This window comes from Phalangium opilio, unplaced genomic scaffold, assembly GCF_054372755.1.
Source record: "Phalangium opilio isolate 3A_F unplaced genomic scaffold, DU_Popi_V2 ptg000013l_1, whole genome shotgun sequence".
NCBI lineage: Eukaryota > Metazoa > Arthropoda > Arachnida > Opiliones > Phalangiidae > Phalangium > Phalangium opilio.
This window is the reverse complement of record NW_028324148.1, coordinates 14,608,490-14,634,932: the sequence shown is the minus strand read 5'-3', so window position 1 is coordinate 14,634,932 and position 26,443 is coordinate 14,608,490. Positions and strand designations below refer to the sequence as shown.

The 26,443-nt window shown below is 37.8% G+C and overlaps 1 protein-coding gene across 1 annotated transcript in view; it reads right to left on the bottom strand.

The window, feature by feature from the left end:
• The window catches only part of Nos (Nitric oxide synthase), a 31,751-nt gene extending 6,034 nt beyond the window's left edge, over window positions 1–25,717 (bottom strand). Inside the window, exons 1-11 of the mRNA XM_089864800.1 lie at window positions 25,340–25,717; window positions 21,224–21,439; window positions 19,796–19,989; window positions 3,142–3,250; window positions 2,923–3,062; window positions 2,683–2,845; window positions 2,286–2,377; window positions 2,070–2,211; window positions 1,854–1,993; window positions 1,162–1,336; window positions 998–1,099 (exon numbers count right to left, since the gene is read on the bottom strand). Of these exons, the coding sequence (XP_089720926.1) occupies window positions 998–1,099; window positions 1,162–1,336; window positions 1,854–1,993; window positions 2,070–2,211; window positions 2,286–2,377; window positions 2,683–2,845; window positions 2,923–3,062; window positions 3,142–3,250; window positions 19,796–19,989; window positions 21,224–21,439; window positions 25,340–25,717 (1,851 nt within the window). The remainder of the gene's footprint in view (window positions 1–997; window positions 1,100–1,161; window positions 1,337–1,853; window positions 1,994–2,069; window positions 2,212–2,285; window positions 2,378–2,682; window positions 2,846–2,922; window positions 3,063–3,141; window positions 3,251–19,795; window positions 19,990–21,223; window positions 21,440–25,339) is intronic.
• Window positions 25,718–26,443: the final 726 nt, after the last annotated feature.

The window sequence follows — 26,443 nt, the reverse complement described above, 5'->3', positions numbered from 1 at the left end:
TTTGGACTATTTTCGAGTAAAGTTTACGAAGCCTTAAAAGGGTTAAAGTTTTGTGTTGAAAGGATCAAGGGATAAGTCCCGCAAGATGGAATAAAACCAATTAATTTATTTGGAGCTTAGAATGCCAACAGATAATATCGAGATACGATTAACAAAGATCAAACGAGATGTATTTAGTCTTCGCAGACGGTAAATCCTTCACTTCACGCGTACGCTAATTTTACGTTTAAAGAGGTCAGGGACTCAGAGTCTATCGTAAAATTATTAAATTAGTATAGAGTAATTTCCGTAGAGGGTGTTAGTGAACTGTGTAACCCCCGAGTTGGGGGCAACTTTGTAATAGAGGATATTCTATGCCACTAAGGTAAGATAGAGGGTTATGACGTTTCCATATATAGAAAAGAAATTACTCTATAGAAAATATAGCAAGATCTATTTGGAAATATAAGAAAAATGACTAAAATAAGTATGACAATTGTACAATGTGTTTCTGATACGTCTGCCTCAATGAGATCTGAGTGGAAAGTGTTATAGGTCTTTTTCGGAGATATGGGCTGCCAAACATTATCCCCGCTAAAACAAGAAAATTGTCACTCATGAGAAGTAAGACATATCAGCCCGCCCATCTTGTTTAGAAGTATTAAACAATTTCAATAGCATTCAATCTAATAACGTTATTGAACCTTTAAATGGGTAGAAGGGTGCGTACGCTGGTAAATTCTAGCTCATTCAAAGTGTCATAGTATTTCAAGATCTAACAGCGGCCAGTAACAATTTCCGAACCAGTACTACACTTCCGTTCTTAGATTGATCATTGAAAGTTATTGAAATTGTCAAATACTTGTAAACAAGGGGGGCAGGATGATATACCTCCTTCTCAAGTGCGACTATTTCCTGTTTTAGCGCGGCAAATGATTGGAAGCCCTTATCTCCGCAACAAAACGTTGTAGACCCTATATTTCTATCTCTATAATTAAATCTTAATGATGTTACTAACCTGAAAACTGTTAATTACGGCGTAATTAACTTCTGTTACAGTTTTGTCCTTCCACAAACTGGAATTGTTGGACGTATCAAAACCCATGCCGTTTGCTAAAGGCTGCGAGGTAAACCAACGTTAACGTTAACGATATTTCACTTCGGACAATCATGGTGTAATACCTCTAGCATATTGAAACGATGCGGATCGCAAAAATCTCTAGACCCTATTTCGGTCACCATGTACCAACCATTGAAAGGGGCACCTGGGAACTCGAGGCCTCCACAGTCGAAGAGCATGCCAGATACTGCCGGAAGAGCGTACCATTCTATATCCATGTCTTCAAATACTTTATACCTTTGCAATAACAACACGAAATAGTTAACAATTTCAACAATGTTAACAAGTTAGATAAACGGCCCATGCTAACAATTTTTAAAGAAATGCTATAATTTTGTTTTATTGGGTTATAATATGTGTCCACGAGAACAAGAAATTAATCTGTACAATCTTAAGTTTAAGAACTGCCACCAAGTTAGATTAAATATTGAACCAGGGATTCAAGACTAGTGAGGGAATGGTAAGATTTTTTCTTTTGCTTTGAACATGTTTCTTAAGGCATGCTCTGTTGAGATATTTAATGGTCAATCGCCAATTTCGTTTTCCGCCTTGTGACTCGAATCATAACCCTTTCTGCTTTAGTCCATCGGACACTAACTAGTACTTGACTCAAAGACTTGACGTTTACGCAAGTACTTGCGTGTACAAGATAGTTTAAATGTCTCTATGAAAATGACACCAACCTAGTCTAGCTGTGGTTAGATTTCAACCCTCCGAAATACTTTAAATAGTGTATTTAGTAAAGGTTAATTACTTGGGATGCGTAATCTTTACTCTCAGTACAATGTCTTCTGGAAGTTCGTATAGTTCAGGGTCTTTACCATTGGCTTGAAGTAGAAGTGGTAGAATCTCCCATTTTTCTCGTTTGGGTTTCCAACCCAGTTTGATGCAAAGCTTTGAAATAAATCAAAACCAATTTTACTGTTTGGTCAAACGGTGATAAAGACTAAGAAAAATATTTTACACTCACATCAGTAAAGTCCGTAGCTGCTGGATCACCTATGACCGTTCCATCTGGTTGCCGAAACCCAGCGTATGAAATTAACTGCGGATTCCAAACTCTGTAGTCGTGTTTGGGGTCCGTTCGATGTGGGAAAACGGTTATTGTCGACCTACGTAGAAAAATAAATTAATACCCAATGGTTAAACTTAATGTTATAGCGAAGTAATTACTGTCAGTAACTACCTGATATTTCCTTTGTTAGTGGCATATTTTATGTGATTACAAATTGCGTGGTACATGTCTAAAGTACAGGAAACGTAACGGGCGTCGAATACCTAATTTTGTTTTAATTAAAATAAACCAATTAATAACTCTCCAATGACCCGACAGCACATGGAGTAATTTAGGTTGGAGTGGGTCGTCGACTTGACAATGTTCAGTCTTGGATCGAGGTTGCGCGAGTGTCCTTGCGACGAAGGCCGCTTTGACCTGTACCACAAAGTGGCTTGGATGTCGATAGGAAGTCATAGGTCAAGCTTCGTCCAATGTCAAGTCGACAAAACCACTCCGTGTGAACTTATGGCCTTTGACCCTGAACAGTAAGTCCGACACGAAACAAGGCGATCGCTAGAACTCTCACTTGCAATTTGGTCCACTGTATTCTCCCAATACATCGAACCGCGTTCCTCCAAGCTAATTTAGCACCATATATTAGTTCAGTTTCTTTCAAATCATATGTTCCCGTTGCTTCGATGTCTTTAGTAACTTCTAACCATCGTTCAAGGTGCGCCGGTGAATTATACCTGATACACAAATAACAACAATTCCCAAGAGAAATTGTTGAAAAGTGGATTAACTCGAGACATATTGATCAACTGACCGTTTAGAACTAGTGTAATATTCGTCAAAGAATCTTTTGGCATGGTCTAGGAGTTCCTCTTTAGATCTTGCAGTTCCGGGTGCTCTTCTTGGTAAGGCCATTAGTGACCCTAAACATACTTTGTCGGCGCATTGAACGTTCTGTAATCGTTAGGTCTTACTAATACGGATAAACCACTAAATGACCTGGATTGGTCAAACACACGTTTATTTCACTTACTTCTATGGCGTTTTTGCAAAGGGTGTCTACAGCTACTGACCCAGTCATCATATTTCGTAATCTGACGCTTTTTAGGGATCTTGAGGTCGTCGTTGAACATTTTTCTGGTCTAAAATTATTAAAAAATATCATAAAAATTTGTTGGTTTCATTTCTTGAAATAGATGAAAAAAACCTCAAGTTTGTGAAATACAGAATTTTATATCATTCAAGAGCCTTCGTAGAGTCAATAGATATAACCAGGGATAGATTTAATTTTAGAAGTAGGAATGGAGAACAGTTAGTATTTACTTCATTCCGACTCATAGACCACCCAGTATAGAGCCCCTCCCTCCAACACGTAACGAAAAGTTTAAATTATCTTATTGGCTCGCTTAAACTACGTTATTACGACGTTGTTGACGGGGACGGCGAAAAATACGCAATTCGTTTATACCTCTGTCTCTTCTTTCATACCCCCCGTCCCGGGGAAGGGGGTCCGGGACTTTGACGCGCTCCCAGATTAATCTGTTCTCCATTCCTACTTCTAAAATTAAATCTATCCCTGATTGAAACAGCAATGAAGAATATTATTTAAGAGTTACAAGGAACTTAAATAAGTTTCCGTTTTCTTCAAAAAAAAACAAAAAAAACTTAATTCTTCAATAGGAATATCATACTTAATGTTGTTATGATCCTTACGATTGCAACTAATTAATTTAATTATAATTGGTATTTGTCTCCTTTAGCGGGACATCATAATGATTTGTCTAAGTCTGTAGGCAAGGCTAGGTGTCTTTAATGCTAGTTTGAATATAGTCTCCTCAAAACACTCTTGAAACAATGGACTTCTAGAGCTGTTTAGAAAAGCTGTACAGCGTATAGTACATAGAATTTTTTTTCTACAATCTTGTAGGCGATAGGGTAAGCCGTCTTATAATGATAAAGCCACGCTGATAGGCGCCAAGAACATCTTCGTACGCTGAGGGATCACAACAAGGCGCGTGGGATGAAACTCATTCTTAAAGAGAAGCTGAAACCCACAAAAACGACACGGAATAAAGCTTGGGCTTGAGAAGACCCAGAATTACTTAAATTGTGCATTTCTTGACTATTTTTCGTGTTATTAGAAGTATATAATACTTCTCTTCGAGAGAAGTGTACCACCACAAAGCGGTGTAATTGTAACATGATTCTTCCCAACATCAGAACTAAAACATTTGGAGTGCACAAGGTTACTAAACCGAATCACATACGCCATGTAAATAGTTCCCTCGTCATTACTCTATTAGCTCTTAACTATTTGCCATGGCGCATGCGCTTGTGGATTTTTGTCCCACGTCAAGACAATCAAGGTTTGTGGGTGATTGATTACTGAGGATTTAGTTAAATATCAAACAGTAATTATAGAATTCACCCTGCCATAAGTTCATAAGGGATATGGATGGAACATATAACTTATAAACTTATGCTATCGCCTTACAGACAAAAAATGCTTAAGTTATACATTTGAGCCACCCTTTAAACAGGCTGGTGTCGGAGTGGTACAGCGAAAGGAAAGACGATGTGACGTGGAGAGGCTCGAAAGCTCTTTGTAGTGCAACGAAGTGAAAGGCACTGGGGTTATACGGATTTGGACAAAACTAGATTTAAAAACTTCATTTCACGGAAGGAGGAACTCTTAGAAGACCATCCTAACCGCGGATTTCGACCAAGAAAATAGACATTAGCCGCAACCCGAACTGCACGCCAGAGTGAGTGCACCAATAGCTTTTAGCCCAGTTCAACAAAAAATGGTAAAAAAGCGATTTCTTTTGTGTTGAACATTTATTTTTAACTAAATGACCAAAAGTCCCGAAACTCGGAATCTCTGAAAGTTCCCGAACACAGTTAAGAGATAAGAGTGCCTACTACTGGGCCTGGCTGCGATGGGAAAGTATAATACAAGCATAGGCCAATGGGAAAGATACGACCATACAACTGAAACCGACGTTGATAATATACTGAGATATTAAGGATATCAGACTTAGGGTTTTTCTTTCTTTTTTTTTGCAGATTTTGTTCTTTGCTTTTGTTTAATCTGGTGGAAAGTTCAGATAAAAGGAAGAATTTGTTCTCTGTTTGATTCCGAAGAAATAGATAGGGATTAAACTGAACAATTAAATTGAGGGGAATTATGTTTGGTCAATATTACTAAAGGAGTAGTGTCTCAATAAATAAGCTTAGTTGCAAAAGGTTTTCTCTTTTATTTCAGTACGTATTGAAGCTCTATTTTGGAGAGTTATAACTCTGGTTCTGGGAAGCCCTTTGAGTATGTCATAGCCACACTTCCCCCCTTTCCAAGGATACTCACTGCTTGGGGTTACAATAATAGGGACTCGAGTAATTAAACAAAATAGTCAATGTCCTCTCCATGTGATTAACATGATGTGTTTAAACGACACCTTTTAACTCTGGTTCTATAAGAGATACAGGAAAGTACTTCTAGTATGTCATAGTCCTATCTCTCCCCTTTCCAACGATATTAAATACTTGGGGTTGCAACAATCAGGGCCTGAGTAATCAAGCAAAATGTTCATAGACATCCTCTCCATAGGATAAACACGTAACACCATTTAACTCTGGTTCTATAAGAGATACAGGGAATTCTTTCGAGTATGTCATAACCCTACATACCCCCTTTCAAATGATACTCAACACTTTGTCTAACAATAATCAGTGCCAGAGTACTTGAGAAAAATAGCCAAAGACGGCGTTAATTATCTCAATGCCAATATGGCACCTTCACTTTTGAGTGTCATAGGCCAAATTCTGGTTCTATAAGAGTTACGTAGAACCCCTTAGAGTAGACCTGTGATGGCTCAACATTTTTCACTTTCCACCGATACCAAATACCCGAGGTAATAACCATCTACATCTAGCCTAGAGTAATTAAGCAAATTAGCAAAAATTACCGTTAATTGCGACAATATTTACAATTGTAACGAGAAAATTAACTATTCAAACGTACTTCTTAAGGCAAAACTTCATTCTATTAGATCTTAAAACCTAGGAAGCTAGAATAAATTGTAACGGCACATTTAATTAATTCTGGGTACTCGCGGGTTTCTAGCGAATCCGACAAAAACAAAAAAGACAAGTAGGGTTTAGTTTCGGAGACAGAATAGAGTGACACCTTAGATTAAGGCGATCTCAAAGAGACTATCCGATAAGCAAAGCCGACGGATACCACTTGTCTTACAGGAGAAAATCCGTACGGATTAAAGCCGTCTTATCAAGTAGAATAGTAGATGGCTCTACTCACTGCGACTGAGACTCAGTAAAACTTTCTACTGAACAAGAGAGTTCATATAAAAATTCAAGGGCGCTATGGAGTTTTATTTAAGGAGACCATGCTGAAAGGTAATGGTAGATCTGTTTAGGGATCTATGAATTTTAGCAAAAGTTTATATATATAAACAAAAAGTGTACTACTTTGTTCACAGTTCCCAGCGTTTGTCCCTAGACGCCATGTAAAATGAGAAGCAAATTAACGACCCTTCTCTCAACCCCTACACGAACCTACCAATCAGAGAAGAGGTTTTTTCAGGTCAAACGTTTATAGAAAATAGTACTCTAATGCGTTGAAACAAACCTTATTAAAATATCAGGTCATTTGAATTTTAAAACAAACCTAACCTAGAAAAATCTAATCCCATCGATCCTAATTTATTTTTCGTCACCTTTGACTTTTGACCCTAAATCCCATGGTCACGCTTATGCATTGCAATCTAGTTCATTGAACAGGCTTCTTTAGCTTAAATTATGCACTAAGCAGCACGTGATCGAGTGGGCTCTGCTCCATGAATTTCAAAAACCAGTCGATACAATTTTCGTCTCGAAACCTATCGAGTCCTTTCCCATGGGCCTACCGGAATAATGTACAACCTCGAAAACTTTCGTTCAATGCTGCTTTTCTGTTACTAAATGCTAGCTTTCATTTTGACCGATTCCATTTCGAAACTTTAAATACCAACGTCAACCCCACCACAGGGGCGAAGCCGAATTCTTGGGTTATTTCCCTCGTGCCAAGGAGAACCGCTAGAGGCAGGGCGAGTAGGTGAACTAGCCTCTCGTGTGTTGTGAACTAAGGCTGTGGTCTGGCTTTGCCTCTCAGCGTCAGGGGAAATAGGCTAAAGGCTCTTTCAGACGATGCAACTTTTTGACACAGCTAGATGGGTCAAAAGATTGTATCAACTTGCCCAACTTTTGAAGGGAAAGTGTAGTAAATCCTTCCTTTTCACACGACTAAACTTTTACCACCAAAAGAACTTTTTAAGCGCCACCTACCTTGGCACTTACGAAATAACCCGCGAAAAAGGCTTTTCTTGTAATTCGTTTTGATTGGCTGGAGAAATGAACTTAAAAAGTTGAGTCAGCAAAAATTGGATCACTGATCCAAATTTCCTAGCCAACTTTTTTGGTGACTCAACTCACCCAGCGGCGTCTATTTACACGATCCAACTTGTTGATTCAACTCGAGTTGACCCATCAAGCTGAGTCAAAAAGTTGGATCGTCTGAAAGAGCCTTAAGAGGGCTGCCTCCCACCCATTGTGGTATTTAACGGAATAGTTTATTAACGATATCCCTTTTAAGATTGTTATTCGTTATAAGATTACTTTTTTCAACGGTAATGAGGTTGCCATGCTCAAGGTAGCTTGGATTAATCTTTAATCTTATTTTAAAAGAAACTTTCGTTAAGCCTTGGTCAACTTCTAATTACCTGAGATGTCACCAACAGGGAATAACATTTTAGCTAAACTTTTTCCGAAGACATTCACGCGTAAAATTGGGCTTTTGCCTTCAGTAGCTTAACACTAATGCCTAGATAGTTATAAGATAACGTCTTGGCAAAAAAAATTAAAATGATGATATTTACCATAACATTATTATCAAAAGTATACCGTTAATATAGTTTTTCAAGCGTTAAGTCATCCATAACCACAACCCATTATTTTTCGCGTCGCTCGAATTAATTAAGAGTAAGTGCGGGGTTTGGTTGGAGTTCTGCTTTTATGTAGCTTTGATGATGTTAAATGGACTTGCGCGAACTAGGAATACATAGAGCAAATTGGAGTCATTGTGTAGCCATTTTATAAACGTATCTATGCGGATTTTGTATGATGAGCTAGGACTTATCATTATATATGATGAATTTTACCTCGCGAATAATCTATCTCGATACTTGTTACACCTTGTGCCCTCGCTACCAACCAATGAAATTACAGTTAGATTTACGTCAGACTTATCACTATGACACGTGAAAGGATAATACTGAAGCCTGGCCCACAAAATTGGCATACAAATTATTGTTGGAGATATGGGAACAAAATTATTCTTATTAGCTGTATGCATTCCTACTCGAACAGATAACATGATTTATTAAGCATATTTTAAGTTACATAACAACAATTAGTATGACGCAGACTGGAGTTGATTTTGCGAGTAAAATTTTATTGATTTGATTATTTTGACAATCAGAACTGTCTTTGGTAGAAAGCAATGAACCCCTAGCGAGACATTGCCAATAAGTATAAACACCAATAAGTTATATATTATGGTTTTAGAGTTTGCCCAATGCCTCTTTTTCACTCAAAAAACCCCAATGAACAACCTTTCTTAAGAAATTCCGACTTATGCCTATCGTAAGTGTCATACATATTGTTACTTTGTTACGTATGCCATTTTCTTATTATTATTTTTAATGCAAAGCTTGAAGGGTTTGTTGGTCTTTTAAGGAAATTAAATGCCTCTTGTCTTTATAGGCAATTTATTTAAACCAAGAATGTTTGGTAATAAACAATAGTGAAATATTAGACTAAATTTCAACCATAAGTAAACATTGGAGAAGGAAAAGTTTGTACTGGAGTGGCATAGATAGGGGTCATCAGTGACTGTTTAAAATCCCAGCATGCTTTTCAAGGTTGAGCATCGCTTAGTGCAGCCACCTCGTCATGGTAATATTTTTCTAGGGATTGCGATTTCAGGCACTTGTGATGGAAGTTCTTGTTGCTATAACCAGATGGCGCCAAAAGCTTTTGTCCAACCAAAAACTATGGCACTATGGGTAAATTCTTCGATAGTGCTACTCCAGAATTAACAGTTTTTCTGAATTTTAGCTTAAAATAGGCCCTCAAATGTCAAGATTTCACCCCAGCGATAACTTACTCATTTTTTATACGATTTTAATTAAAATTTTAGTAGATTCAATAACTCACATATAACGTCGATTAAACTTAAACTAAAACTAAAAAATTTGTAGACTGACTGCATTCTTGTATATATATATCGTTATTTTCTACAGAACCAAAAACCAAAGCCATCATTCATCAATTAAGATTTAGCTTCTGACATTGTTTTTCGGGTGACAAACTTAAAACAGTAGCAAAAATCCTCAGCCACGGTAGTTGCACGATACAAGTTGACAACACTATTCTATAAGAGCATACCGTATCTGAAGATTTTTGAAGGATGTTATAGCTATCAATTTCCGTATAGCTTGTGGAAAAAGCACTTAAGCCTTGCCTTATCTAGCTACTACGCAATTGATATAATGCGTAAAGCAGCGGCGGATGACTACGTAATGTTAAATCTCGTAGAAAATAAAATAGGGTTGCTCAAATACGCCTGAACTGTTCTTGTTTCTTATCGTAGAGACGTGAGTCAACCAGTCGACTATATATATGGATGGCTGTGGTTAGTTTAGATATAAAGGACCGAGGCTTAAGGAGACAAAGGCCTAAAAGGGGAAGACTCGGGATCATAAAACTGATAAAACTTTGAACAAAGTTGGGCGGATGGACCAGAGAGAATTTAGAAGGGGAGTGGAAGGGGTGGTTTGGAATGTAGCGCAACGTCGTCTGCTAAACGTTATCTAGGCAGGTCGATTTCCGGTATAATGCGTTTGTAACAGAGACATTTTAGAACACGTGACCGGAAACTCGCCTACCCCAAAAAGCTCAACGCGACATCTTGTTTGGGCGTCATCACGTTTAATAGAGTCAAAGGGGGGGCTTCTACACCCCTTCTAAATTCTCTCTGGATGGACGAAGCTTATGGTTTTCTTTAAACCGCGGGACAAGATTTCCGACGTTGGTGGTAAAATTTACCCCGACAAATTGACCACAAACCGATATGCTAAAGTAAGTCGCAAAGAGTTTAACTTCAAAGCTACCCCGAAGTTGTTTTATTGACCTTGAATTAGGTTCACTTGATTGGATAAATATTTCCAACTTCAAGGTGAATCCAGAGTTATATAACTGACTTTAAAATAAGTCACTGCAACTTCAAAGCCACTCCGGATTTGTTTCGCCGACTTTGAAATAAGCTTACTATGATTGGATAAATAATTCTTACTTCAAAGACAATCCGGATTGGGGTTGACCTTGAAGTTAAGCTTACTGTGATTGGATAAAGGGTAGACCATGAAGTAAGCGTGCTGTGCTTGGCTAAATAATTGTTTAGCGACTCCAGAATTAGCTTACAATGAACGGATAAATAATTTTAAGTTCAAAGCGACTCCGGAGGTATTTAACTGAATTTAAAGTTAAGCCCCTCGTGATTGGATGGATAATTTTTATCTGCACTAATTTCTCTGATTACTACATAAGGCTAGTTAAGACATTGTCAAAGGCTTAGTGGTTAGTGCACGGTAATAATTTCACAAATCTTCGCTTGAAAACTAGTAAATTTTTCCCTGTTGTTCTCGAGCTAAACTAAAGTAAAGTAAAGTAAAGTATACTTACGAAGTGTTTTACTTATCCAGATTTATAACTTTACGATCATTTCTATATTAAGCCTTAAAATTAAAACCTCGTCTGGAGTTTACTTCAAAATAATTTATGCTAATAATCAAAAATAGAATCAAGTTTAAAAGATTTGAGTTGGACTTCTAATCGGGATTTTATTTCTACTTCCCAGAGTAAATTAGCTGCAATTCTGCGCTCAAAACGAAGACTGAAGATCACTCTAGATAATTAGAAAGTTTGTCTGTACGAATTAAGATAATGGACGCAAAAGACTAAACTTGTCAGGGTTTAAGTACACCAGTCTATTTTCGTCTAACTCATGAACAAAATTCCTATCACTGTCATTTAAATATCTAACTAAAAGTGTCAAACCATGGGCTAGTATTAAAATCATCGATAATTAGCATACATTTTTCATTCAAATCAGGAAATTTAGAAAATAATTTTCGGATGTTTAGTTTAGGAAACGACAGATGTCGCTATGTGTGAATAAGAAAATGCATCTTTCTTTTGATATATCTTTTCAAAAGAGAGACCGCAGTCTCGTTTGATTCATATGCTGCTCGCGTTGTCGAGTGCGTGATCGAGTGGGCTATGTATAAGGTTATGTGAATCCAAATACGTCAGATAGGGCTTGAAATTTACCAGTCCACCAACGCACTTTCGTTCTAAGCCATATCTAACGTTTTTGTTGTCTTCATGCCGGATGCAAAGTCTTAAGCTGCCCTTATTTAAAAATGAGTCTATAGAGTAATTTCTTTCCCATATAGGCAACGTCATAACCCTCTATCTCTTACCTTAGTGATATCCCCCTCCCCTTCCCTTCCGGGGGCAAATAGTATTCTCTAGTACAAAGTTGCCCCTAACGTAGGGGATACACAGTTCACTCCCCCTCTCAACCGAAATTACTCTATTTAAAGTGCATATCGCACCAGGGATAGATTTAATTTTAGAAGTAGGAATGGAGAACGTTTTGTATTTACTTCAGTCCTACTCATAGTCCAGTAAAGAGTCCCTCCCTAAAACATGTAACGAATAGTTTAAATTATCTTATTGGCTCACTTAAACTACGTTTCGATGACGTTGCTGACGGGACGGCGAAAAATACGTAATTCCTTTTTACCTCTGTCGCTATGACCCACCTCTTCTTTCATACCCCCCCCCGTCTTGTGGAAGGGGGTCCGGCGCCCAGATTACTCCATTCCAAATTCTAAAATTAAATCTATCCCTGATCGCACTTATTGTCATTATGATCCTTAGGAAACAGGATATTCAATGTAAAAAGGGTCGTCATTACTAAGTACCTATTTATAACCCGAGCGCAACCCGGGTAAAATAACCTTTGACGCTATTTAGTGTCAACTGGGAGGCGAGGTGAGAGCAGGAGGCTACTGCTGGCTCTTTGTTGGCTTAATCAATACCAAGTTCGCTCCTCATCTTTTCATTTTAAACTTTAAGGCCAGTTTGAATCATTTTAATATCTCTAGCCAGTGGATAAAAGAACACCTTTCAATATTGAATCAACCCCTCAAGAGACGATAAACACTGCTCTTTAAAGGGCAAGTGTCACTTTGAACCATGGACTTAGAAATAATGAAAAGAGAATTATTTTTTGAGAATGCTCTTCCAGTTGTTCTTATGACCCCGATATAACAGAAGAGACACAGACCCTTATAATCGCACACCCTGCGCGCCTAGCTTTAAACCTTACAGAATGACCTTGGTATACTAGAATCTTCACAACCCCTTTCTCATGCTTCCATCTCGTGATTTTAGAGAGTCGACAAAGCGCTCTCCCAGTTTTCCCATCCTCTGTAACCTTTACAGAGAATTCACACAGATAATTGGAATCATTGTGCCCCTCACGTATCCCATGCGGGTTTTGCGGGCGGGGCTTGAGAACTTACTAAGCGTCATGCCTCATAACTCTGACGTCTTTCTAACTGTGATTTCATTGGTTGGTAGCAACGCCAGTTCCTACAAGGCTCAACGTGCAGCGAGATAGATTATTCGTGAGGTATAATTCGTAAATACATTATGATTAGTCTAGCTCCTCCCACAAAATCCGCCTAGATACGTTGAGTGAAAATGGCTACACAATAATTCCAATTAGCTGTATGTATTCTTGGCTTTAATAATCAAAGTATGGTCATACACCTTTATGTTGACGGGATACAACCTTCAATATCGATATATTTAAACTCATATTGTAAAGGTAGTTGAAAAATGTCAATAGCTAGAAGGGTTTGAGCTAGTTCCGGCTCGTATTGAAGATATCTCTTATTAGCAAAATACCTCCGAGGCAAAGTTTTATAATATCCCCCCGCTAACTGCAACATTTTTAATTGAATCTGTCCGGGATGTAGCGTCCTCTAGGGATTAGGACTCTCTAGTCTATCAAAAGAGCGCGGACAATATTGAACCCGGGGATCCTAGTTAAGAATTTGTTTATGTATGTTTAGGGACGCGTATAAGCTATAGTATCTTTTTATAATTTAATACTGCAAGCCATCGAGTTAAATGCTTCTCAAAATGAAGTATTCCTACATTTTGAATCTTGATTTTAGAAATTTTGAAACAACTTTTGTCTCTGTCTATTCAAACTTAGATGTTTTATAAATAGAATGGATATTCGGTTCAAAGCTCCACCTATGGGAGTTTCTGATTATCTTGGATGTGTTTGAACTTGGATGTCTCGCCAAGTAATATAATAATTATATTTACATCTATTATTTAGTAGTCTATTCAAGGTCAACAAAAAGTATACTTCCCATGTAAAGTGAGAAGCAGACGACGCTTCTCTCAAGTTCCAACCCCTACACGAACCAACCAATCGTACAAGGGGTTTTTGGTGTCAAAGGTTGTCGTTCTCGAACTAACTCGAGCTGTAAGTCTCTAGCATTACGAAGTATAGGTAGTGTATAATTATGGAACATATCTTATAAGCTTATGATTTTAATAGCCCCAAAATTCTCGTAATGTACTACCAGGGATAGATTTAATTCTAATAGTAGGAATGGAGAACAGAGTAATGTGGGCGCGCGTCATAGTCCCGGACCCCTTTCCACGGGACGAAGACGGTATGAAAGAAGAGGCGGGTCATAGCGAGAGAGGTAAAACGGAATTACGTCACTATTTTTCGCCGTCCCCGTCTGTAACGTCATCAAAACATAGTTTAAGTGAGCTACCCGATAAGATAATTTAAACTTTTCGTTACGTGTTGGAGGGAGGGGCTCTATACTAACCGTTCTCCATTCCTACTTCTAAAATTAAATCTATCCCTGGTACTACGCAATTTTAAAATACAGAACGGAATATGATAGCGTTGAATAAATGCGGTTATTTTTGAAGGAAACCCCACAAATCAATTCAGAAGACGTATAGCGAGAAAACCACTGTAACACAGTAGGATAACCCTGCCTTGAAATAGCCGGACCATAGAAAAACGACATTAAGCCCCGAGACCCAATTAAACGCGTCTCTCCGGCTCATAAAGCGCGAGCTGCATTGCTAAATCCGATTTGGTTGTAATTAGCGAACTCTAAGATAAGAGTAAGACTCGGTTTGGTTGACAGCTAACGTACTTTTGGCGGCGAAAATTGATTAAAACTGGACAGTCTAGTTTCGGCCAACAGCAAAGGCGCAACAGTTAGCATTAAATCAATGGGAGACCACTATACCCGTTGTAATAAAACAGAAAGCGCTTCTCACTCTCTCTCTCTCTGTAGCATCTACGGACGCGGCACGGTTACGGATCGTAACCCGTCCACACATTTCAGCTAGGGGGTCCTTTAATTCACAACTCACTGAAAAATATACCATTTCCAAGATGAGGGATCTTTCGGGTCAATCCCTTCCAGGAAGGACCCGGGTTTGGGTATGTTGTAAAAGATACTAGCGTTGTCGTACCACTTGAGACATTCGCGGTTTTATTGCTCTCGTCAATACCAGCTGAAAAATGCAATGAAGTTAAAGAGAAGAGCATAAGTTTAAGTATCAGAACCGGGTAAGTTAGCAGGGTTTATAAAACACAAATTGAATAACGATTGTGTAGTTGGACAAGCTAAGCAACAAGTTTCATAAATAACTATATCCGAGAACAACTTTACATTGGCAATGATTAGGGTTCGACAAAACCAAGCCCACCGTGTTTTATCCGGTTATTCTGGGTTTTTATTCAGAAGTTGAGTGAAATCATGGATATAAATCTATCCATTTAGAAGTAGGAATGGAGTCTAACCGCTAGTATTTACTTCAGTCCGACTCATAGCCCAGTATACACGTAACGAAAAGTTTAAATTATCTTATTGACTCACTTATACAACGTTTTGATGACGTTGCTGACGGGGAAGGCGAAAAATACGTAGTTCCTTTTATACCTCTGTCGCTATGACCCGCCTCTTCTTTCATACCCCCCCCCCGTCCCGCGGAAGGGGGTCCGGGACTTTGGCGCGCGCCCAGATTACTCTGTTCTCCATTCCTACTTCTAAAATTAAATCTATCCCTGGTGAAATGCAGTAATTATCATTCAAATGTCACTACTTGTAAAATATTTAAATTCACCAAAATTGAAGATTTTAGTGATGGGATTTTTATGGTGGGTTACGTGGATTGGAACCCTGGAAATAACTGTGAATCACATGATGTCCTTCCTAAAAATACTACGGTTACTTCAATACACACGTTTAACTTATTGGATGCTATTGTTTACTTATAACAAGAATAAACGCTATGGCACCGAACAATACGTTAAGTTGTTCGAGAATTCTCCGGATGGTGTGAGTATATTGGGGGCTGTTGAACCATCCACACGTCGGTCCAAGAGGCCATACCATTTTCTCGTGTCCAGTCACGTCGGGTTTTACAGTATGTGATATGAGAGTTAGGTTGTAAAACCATTAAAAGTGTCCGCAAATATAGAACCAACGAGTGATAAAGTCGGACACAATGGAATGAAGGGAGTAATCGATTTTAACCGCGTCAGTGTTTCGTTTACATCACGTTCATTTTGACGGAAGAATAAACAGTTATAGTTTGCACGTGGGGTGACGTCGCGATGATATCGTTCATGTACTGTTAGAGGCAAGGAGGATGTAGTAGTTTCAAGATGGAGTTGTCAGGGATACTTTCAAATGCGTGATTTCATCAAATATATCTTGGTATCACTGGATAGGGAACGATTAAGATAAGATAAGATAAGCTTTTGTCTATGAAGGGATGTCCACACTGAAGCTGTGGCTTGTTTACAGGTGGGTCCCTTTAAAATGCATAGAGGGGTATCGTATACTCTATTCGTATGCCTGTTTATCTTCCGCATAGGCATGGGTCTAATTAATATTTTCTGCTAGGGTAGAAGTGTCTCCTAGTGACAGATATGTCGGAAACCGAAACCATGGTAGCCTACTGTAACCTCAATAACCATCGGTTTGAAATCAAAACAAAGATGACGCAACAATCTAATGTTTCCATTCTCGCAAGAACATTACACATATCATTAATTCTTCAGGAGAAGTAAACATACAGGAGGGGAAGCGACCATCTTGGGTTAATTCTCTGATGCCAAGAAGCGCCGCTAGAGGCAGTGCAAGTTGGCTAACCTCCCGGCTGGTGTTGCCACAGTGGGTTTGATTGTCTTTATGTAATTAATAATGAAACGCATTCAAAAATTACGACGATGTTTCAAAGCTCAACAGTTTCAACGTAAAATTCCAAGAAAATTAATATTTTCTAAGAACTTTTCAAGTACATACAACACTCTGATAAAATCCTTCTTGTATTAAAAAAGAACGGCGAAAGGCTGGGCTACTTGTTTCCTGATTTCTCATTTTTGCTTTTCTCGTTAAATCCGTACGTAAACTTTACGACGCGATGTGTGGGGGCGCTTTGAAACATTCCTTCACGTACTAGAAATATTTCCTCCAACAAACGTTATTTAAATTAAATTTGTAGTTACTACTTTCCTCGCGTTCATATATTTTTTACATAGTACAATAGAGCGTGTCACCGAGTTTTAGGCGAGTTAGGAGTAGATGGTAGATGAAAGGCAAGGCGTAGGTAGGTGAGTCTTGAAATTCTGTTTACAAGGTCACTTTTTACTGTCTCGAATTCTCGCCAACTGGCAACAACGTTCCCCAAAGATTTGAGAACTAAATAAGTTGGGACTCGGGACTCTTGGTTTTATGGTTCGTCTGTTTTAGAGATTTAGAGGACTCAAGTTTCACCGGAAGTGTGTAATACTTCTCTTCTTCGGGAGAAGTGTACCATCACAAAGCTGGAGGGGTAATTTTAAAATGATTCTTTCCAACATCAGAACTAAAGCATTTGGAGGGTACAAGGCTACTAAACCGAATCACATACGCGATCTAAATAGTTCCCTCATCATTACTCTATTAGCACTGCTTAACTATTTGCCAAGGCGTATGTGCTTGTAAAGATTTTTGTCCCACGTCGAGATAATCAAGGTTTGTGGGTTGATTGCTGAGGATTTAGTACCAAACAGTTTTAGAGTTCATCCTAGCACGGTTCGATGCCCATCTGAAAATTGATGAGCGGGCGAGCATACAAAGAGGGAAGAATCATGTTACATTAAAAGGATACAGAGTGTCATCCTTCTTCTATTATCCCCTTCTGTTTTCACGTTATCCTTAATGCTACCGCAATTTGTAAAAATTCATATTTGTACAAGGCATATACAAAAGTCACGATGCAAGAGAATCTTCGCATATTGTAATTTAACACTTAAAAGCCTAAGACGGATTTTTAGAGACTTTGAATTACCGATCGCGTAAAATAAAATTTAACAGGTTCAAGTCACAAATCAATATCAAAACTTTGACGTATTAATATATATATGTATAATTTTTTTTCTTTCAAAGTTTCTTATTTTAAGTAATTTTTAACTTCGACCACGTATTGAATGTCACTCCATTGTCATCGCGTTGAAATTGAACGATCCATTATAAACGGCACGCTCTCAAAGAAAATGCAGAATAAGCAAAGACTCCATACTATGCGGCTACTCTATCTTAAAAATCAACACGAACGCTGAAAGTTTCAAAATTGATAATTGCTATACAGAATGGATCAGCTAGAAGAGATCATTCATGAAAATTTTTCTTAAGTTCATACGATATGTTCCATAAGTTCGTCACTGGTTAATGAGAGCTTGTCATGAAGAGAGGTGGGTTATAGATTCTCGTAAAGCGACGCCTGGTGAGGCGCTGTCAAAAGCTTAGTACAGACTAAATAGGAAGATGGACTGCAAAACTAACCGTGTGTAGTCAATTTTCGCTGCAAGTCTCTAGCATTAAGAAGTTATAGTGTCATACTCTCAGTAAGAAGCGACAAACTTATGGAACATATCTTATGAATTTACACTACATTTTCTAATATTTCTATTTGTTTTTGCTACTAGTAGCCATTGACAAGGTAAGCGATTTGTCTTACAAATTTCTTCGTTGTCCATTAAATTGCTGGTTTTTTAAAGTTTCCCTAGAACACAAGGGAACCAAATTATTTGTTTGTGTTATAAGCACAATATCGCACCGAAGATTGTTCCGTATTAGGCGAAAAATTGTCGAATGTGTCACAAATCCAGAGGGAGCCAATGTATTTCTGTGTTTTTATAGTAAAACCATCTTACGGTTGTGTATTTCCAGTCTATCGACATTTTGAACAATAAATTACAAAGATTATTTCCTCGCGGGGATCGTCGAAGGAAACGAAAACCGCACCGAAAAATGTGTCATTTTGAAAAATGATTTGTAACTTTTGCCAGGCAAGATTGCTGACATTCTCCAAAGTGTTTCATAATAAAAAAAGTGTCACTATTTTCTTCTCTACGAGATTTAACATTGAGTATTCATCCGCTTAGCTTTCCAGCGAGTATGAACTGAAGTATAAGACTTGGTAAAATAAAACCGTATACAACATTGCAATCTTACAACGCTTTCTTGTTGGATATTTCGTTTCATTGTTAGGGTGTAAGAGTTATATTCGTAACTAACATATCAACAATAAGTATGATAGTTCCAATGATTTTCTTAGTGATAAGTTCAATATGAAACTAAGAAAAAATATATTAGTTTTTAGGCTTAGCTTCCCATAGAAAAAGCATGGTGTTTTAGATAGTTTAGTAACTCTGATAACTAATAAACTACAGTAAAGTTACGTTTCGGAATATTTTTAAATTAACAAGTAACTATTCTATACTTGGCTTTCAAAGTTTCATTAAGAACCATTTGGTATAAGTATTTTAATTTAATCTACATTTCTATATAAGTCAAGTCCTGACTGACTGACTAATTAATAATCATCGCCTACCCCAAACCACTTCACCTAGAAAGCTGAAATTTTGCAGGGACGTTACTCTTAAGTGGTAGGGACGCGCTAAGAAACATTTTTCCAATCCGCCGCCATCTTTAAAAATGGCGGCTAGAAATGCATTAAAAACTTCACTATGGAATAACGTCCGCGCATTTCAACAGATCTCTATAATATTTAGTACAATGGTTTCCTATGTACTATAGACAGGGTTTATGACTTTTGGGTTTCGATTTGTCACCATCTTTTAAAATGGCGCTCCGAAAAGTAAGCCTAAATATTAATTTTGGAAGAATTAAGGTTAATAGAGGTTTTCAGTGAAAACGAAACTTGATGGGCACTCTAAAAGCATCTTAAATTAATATTTCGCATTGGAGAGTGTTTATACCTATTGGTCTGCCTCACCCTCTAGGGGTTAATTGCTTCTACCAACAGCTAATGCTGGCAAATAACAAGTTGGTTGACGGAAATCATGTCTGACGCATCTCATTTTTGGTGGTCATATCAAACTTATCGATGTTACGTTACTTATGGTATTTGGTAAGAAATAGGAAAAAGATACTGACGAAAGATCCTTGGGTCTCTCTGGGGATGAGGTGACGAGTCGGGTGGCGCTCCATCTCCTCCCTTGGTTAACATTGAAAGGCTGAAGCGTTGCACCGAAGCACTGTCGTGTCTCCCCTCCACCAACAACTTCATCTTCCACTGGTCTCTCGATTTTCCTCACTGGAATTTCATTCTTTACCGGACTTGACGTCACCTAAAAGCAAAAACCGTTTAAGTCAAATAATTGCAAATTGTTTAAAAAACTTTTATACGTAGTAACAAACTCTAGTTAGCCGATATTAAACGTATGAAACACATTATAAATCTATGGTACGCATATTTCGAAGAGAAAATTTTAACACCCTTAGTGTCGTCTGCTAAGTGTAGGGTTAATATCGATTATTCATTGGGTATGCGGACAACAAAGCCATTAGATATGGTTTCAAAGTTAACAGTCCACTATATTTCTTTAGTTTTAAGTCATGTGACGTCTTTAGACAACGTGTTCAAATAGCAGACTATTTTTCCCTCGATTTTTGGAAAAGGTCTATTGAACACCAGCGAACTATCCGATGTGAAACTTATGAAACATTTTATAAATTTATGGGAAGTATATATTTATTGGTGATAATGATAATTATAATTTAACAAGGGTTAACTATCTTTAACTAACCGATGTTAAACTTACGAAACATTTTATAAATTTATGGTAAATGTAGATTTAAGTGCGATTTCCATTGGGAAACGTAAGCCAGCATCAGTGCATGTACATTACTTACAAATATTTCCCAATGGAATTCGGCTCTGTGTTCGTTCTTTCATCTTAGTTCAAATACATGATTTCCCACTTGACAAGTTCATATATCTAACCCTAAACATACATACACTTCGTATCTCTAAAGAGGACCAGAAAATACGTAATATTTTCCGACAAAGGCATTCTTATAAACAGTGGGTGACCTTGATGTACCATAAGAAACATAGGTCCATTTATTTACGTCTCACTCGCTTTTAATTGCTTTAAATTCATTACTAGGGACCTTGATATATCATGCAGACAACCCTACAGATAGTCAATTCCAACACACAGGGCTTTCAAATTAATTTCCATTGACCTTGAAATACCTTAAGTTACAGATTCAAGTCTAGTTTTAAACAGAGCCTTAATATAGTGGAATCCGAATTTCTTCTGGCTCGTTTGGTATTATTTGCATCGACTTTGGATGACCTTGACCTACCAGAAGAAATGGAGACTCGATACGTTTGCCCCCTTCTCTCGCGCCTTGCTTTAAACAGTGATAAAAGACCTTGATATACTAGAAAGGTGATCTTAATTTGCCCCCTGAAGGTCCATATATTTTTGCATCGACTAGAATGCTAACCCTAATTCCCAAGCCTTTTTATCGACAAAGAAATCAACTCTCCCAAAAGGGGTTAATTGCACTTACCATATTTTTCCTCTCAGGGAGTGGAGAGTTTTTGCGTAGTTCATTGTTGATGTCTTGGGAAGAAGGTTGATTTATTTTCTTGGCGGGAGACGGCGTTGTTTTAGTAGCCGTAGTTGGGGTTACCCCAGTCGGCGTTGATTGAGTGTTGTTGGCCGGCAAAGGCTTAGCGGCTAAATCGTTTAATCCATCCTTGTTGAAAACTTGCTTCTTAGGGGACTGCAAAAAGAAAGAGAGACAATGACAGCTTTTTAGTTTGAGGCGAGAAAAGATACAAGATTAAGTCAAACCGCAACATAATTATGATAATCAAATTGATTTGATAATACAATGGAATTTGTAATTCTATAAAGGACCAGTGAAACAAATTTATCGCTACTTCAGCAATGTGAACTTATAAGGGAATTCATTTTAAACAGTTAAGGTTCTAGCACAATATTTTAGAAAGTTCTAAGCCACTCTAAATCTTGCCACAATCCTACTAAACTGTATTAGATCCTCCTTTTGATGTTCAAAACCGCGGTGAATTGTTTTGTGGAATAACACAAGTAATCTTTTGGATTTATTAACCTATGTCTCATCTAAAAACAAAAACGTATGAACATCTAGCGTTTTAAAATAAAAAAATTGGGGCTTTGTTTGTTGTAAAAATTGCCATTAATTTTTAGGAGCAAATACCATATAAACTTATCTGACAACAAAAAAAGGCAGACACAAATCCCGAGTGGATAAACCAACTTATATATTGGTTTTGATATGGAGGTTGAAAAGGAAAATCAAGTGATTTTTTATCGATTCTTCTACTAATTGCAAGACTAATCTGCATAGTGATGTATCCAGGAAATAACTCCAAATACAAATGAGTTTGAGATTTCATAGAAAATTTTAAATTTGCACCTCCGACCAATCGCATAGCACCCAGCCTTCTTGTTAACAAAATTCCCCGTGAAACACTCTACATCTCGACCCACAATTTTTATCAAATCTCGCGCTAAATTTCATTCGACATACAAACAAAGAAACGAACTTTCTGAAGTATAAATAAGGCTAAAAAAATTGTAAAATCCCATCAACAAATCCATTTGTACTTTTTAGGCCTACTTTCGGAATCAAAACATTTTTTCTGCGAGTCTAAACAGAATACATACAGCAAATTGGAATCATTGCGACCCCATATCTCCCAATCTCCCATGTTGAGAACTTACTGTCCATCACGCTTCATAGTTCATAATAACGTCTAAGTTCTAACTGCGATTTCATTGGTTGGTAGCAACGCCAGGTCAGGCTCGCTAGTTAAAATTCACCATACTTAATGATTAGTCTATAGCCCTTCCCACAAAGCCCTCCCAGATAAGTCAAGTGAAAATGACTTCACAATCATTCCAATTAGCTGTATGAATTCCAGGTCTAAATTGGCTTCAATACGAACAAGATGCAAAAACTATTTTACACGAATTTGTCATGAAGAAAAAGTCCGAAATTTAACAGAGTGAGCGAGGATGATTTATCCTCGTAATGCGTTGGAAAAATCCGATTTAAATAATCGCATAAAATTTGCGAGTTGATTTTGTCGTAACACCTAGTGTGATTTACATATTTGTAAATCGGTCTGCCCTTGAAAAACCCGATAAACTTTCTTTCTTGAATTCGTTACTTTGATCATTTTCAGATGCAAATTGCTCCATCAATATAGCAAAAAAAAAAAAAAGTAGAGAAGATTTTTTAAAAGTAAAAGATAAGATCGCATGAATTGGTAAAAGTATTTTGGATAAATAACGTAGCATTCTCTGGCTGCAACCATTGCTTATGAATTTTCAACGTCCACGTTTTAAATCTAGATTAATGGGATTGGCAAGTAGTTGTATAGTCGGCTCTTTGGGTCAGCGACAAAAGCTAATAAAAATCGTGTTAAGTTTGCGTTGCTTCATTGCTCAAAAAAACTATGACTGCAATTAGTAAATTTGCAATAGTAAGTTAGTTAAAATCAAGACAAATTGTGTTTGATAGAAACTTTACGCGAATTTTCACTTGTCATACTACAAGAGGCAGTAAATAATGCTGCTTCCCCTATAGAGCAGTGAAATTACCTTAAAAATGCTAATTTACCGAGTAAATTACCGATTAAAATTATTTTAATTACAAAAATTACCGTTCTGTCGGTATTTTATGGTATTTTATATTTTCACAGCCTATTACCGCGGTAAATTACCATTGTTTAAAATTACGGTAAGATATAAATCGGTAATTTACGGACGGTAAATTACCGACACACATCTCTAGCGTGCGTATTGGTCCTCTCAAAATATCTAAGACAATCTGTTATATATTATTAAGTAAATTTTAACATAGATAATGAAGCAAGTCCAGCTTTAAAAGGAGCCTTGGTCTCCGGTTTCTACTTCGGATTAGCAATAAATATTTATCAAAAATTCTGTTTTTAGTTCCTCACTACTCTCAAAATCATTTCACCATAGCAAATCTAACCATCTATTCTTCAAACTTCTCACTATTTTAAGAGTTGGTATTTGAACTGTAATAAAAGTTGTACCAAATCCGGAACCTTGCTTATAAACCGTTCCAATAATTACATACAGAGAAACCAACACACAGGTGGCAGGCCGCCATTGTTGGTTATTTCCCTGGCGCCAACCAAGTGGCAACACCAGATGGAGCCAGATTTCGCTGCCCCTAGCTGTGCTTCTTGGCGAGAAGTAAATACCCCAAGAAGGTGACCACCCCGCCCCTGTTTGGTTCATTTCTCTGTTGGAATTACCTAAATGGTCTATTTGTGTCCGTTCACGGCTTCATTTTCTTGTATAACATATTTCGGTGTTTAAATCGGTGCACCGTGTCTCTCTGTTCATAATATTAGATTGCTTATTAAGATCGGACATTTGACTCCCAGGCAATTTCCGGTCCTTGTTAGGTCTAACGCTTATTTTCCACCCGTTTGTAAATTAGGGTCGCGGCGTTTCCCGCTCTTTATTCCCTTAATTTGAAATTTCTCGGGAAATCTAAGACTCTCATATTATTGCTTGTATTCCCCTACTTAATCCCGCAAGGACTATATTTGTTTAACGTATTTGCATAGTAAAATATTACCAGGTTTAAACTTATACTAACTCGCGTATTCTGTATTACCAGATATCCACACAGCTAATAAGAACCCTTGTGCTCCCGTATCTAAATCTAAAACGTTCGTTTCTACACGGGTATTGTGGGCTGGGCTTCAGTACCATCAGAATGGGATAATAGAAGAAGCGTGACACTCTGTATCCTCTTTATGCTTTAGTTATGTAACATGATTCTTCACTGGCGAGGGAATTACCCTTTTTGTTTGCTCTATCGCTCATCAAACTTTATTCAGATGGGTAACTATCGCATCGTACTAGGGTGAATTCTATAATTACTGTTTGGTATTTACTAAATCCTCAGCAATCAAGCCACAAACCTTGATTGTCTTGACGTGGGACAAAAATCTGCACAAACGCATGTGCCCTGGCAAATAGTTAAGCCTTCGCTAATAGAGTAATGATGAGGGAACTATTTATCGCGTATGTGATTCGGTTTAGTCATCTTGTGCACCCCAAATGTTTTAATTCTGATGTTGGGAAGAATTACAATTACCCCTCCCGCTTTGTGGTGGTACGCTTCTCTCGAAGAGAAGTATTATATACTTCTGGTACTATCCGTCACGCCCCATAATGTGACGTCTAAAATATGCGATTTAATTGGATGGTAGCAACGTGCAACTAAATAAGTTGCTCGCGTACAATTCATCATACATAATGATTAGTCTAACGATTCCCACAAAATCCGCCTAGATGCGTTGAGTGAAAATGGTTACACAGTGATTCCAGTTAGCTGTATGTATTCCTGGTGTTACAGGAGGCAATGGATCAAGGAACTAAGGAAAACTGGTTGCGAAAGTAATTGTGGCATATGTGGTCAAAGGCAAGTAGAAGTAACACAGAGTGAAGCATTAAGTTGACTGTCATGATTGCGATTGCACCGTTCATGTCAGGTGTATAGCGTTAGTGACTTACAGAAATTAACTTATGACAAGGTTTATTCGCATTTACGAAAGAGTAAATCGAGTAGTAAATGTAAATATCCTACCTTAACAATGGTCGATATCTTGTCAACAATGCCTTCGGTGATGCGAACAATTCTCGGAAGTCCATCTTGACCGTAAGTCGTTTCCAAACGGACTTTCTGTTCCTTGGGTACCCTAATGAGCATCTCAATGGGTTTTCCAACAGCGGCCGATCGCAGGAGTTCCACGGCGGTCTCGTAGACCATTTCCGTAACGTCCTTTCCATCGACGCCCAAGATGAGGTCACCCGGTTTGACCAAGCCGCATTCTTCGGCTTCTCCGTTTTTGACCAGTTCCGAAATGACCAATCTAGGGGGCGTGGCTCTTTGTTTGACGATGAAGCCGAACCCCGTTTGTTTCCGCTTTACCAGACGAACGCGGAAAACCGACGGGTCTGACATTTCCCGATCTAATGAATACAAATAAAAACAATTATGATTAAATATAATGTATTTAAACAACATTTGATTTTATTACAAAATAATGTAGAAACGACCAAAAGACGGCAATCTGACCCCATTCAGCCTAACCTAACCAAATCTATTTTAAACCTAAGCAAATTTACTGGATCTAGACCATAACCAAACAAACCTTAAAGCAAATGTTGGCTCCTGTGGCACCCCTAACATTCTGGCTGATCTTCTACACACAAATTTTACCCTTGCGAAAAGCAGGAGCCAATCAGAATTCGTTAACGTTAAGGGCGGAGCTAAAACTAGCCATTGCTAAACTCCACCCCACGATTATGGGAGCATCTAGTGGCACTCGTTTAAGCTAAACTACAGCCGAGACTTGCTTTAAAGTTAACCTAAAGCAAAGTTAACAAACAGTAAGTACAACGCTAGCTCATGTTGCAGTCTAACACCCCAAAAACTTGTACTTGCACGTGTTGAGCGAGCTCTGGATACCATTAAGTTCTGTACTTTAATTTTGTTAGATTTAAATTTCAACAGAACTTAATTAACTGTAATTCATTGTGTGTGATAAACTCGATTCGTCAGCAACATAAAAACACATTTTATCTAGAGCTCTAGACGTTGACGTACGCGTTTCCTCTCAACTTCAAACTCCTTAGCAAAAGATCACAAAAATAATATCGTTTCTACAAATATTGATTTTCAATAACG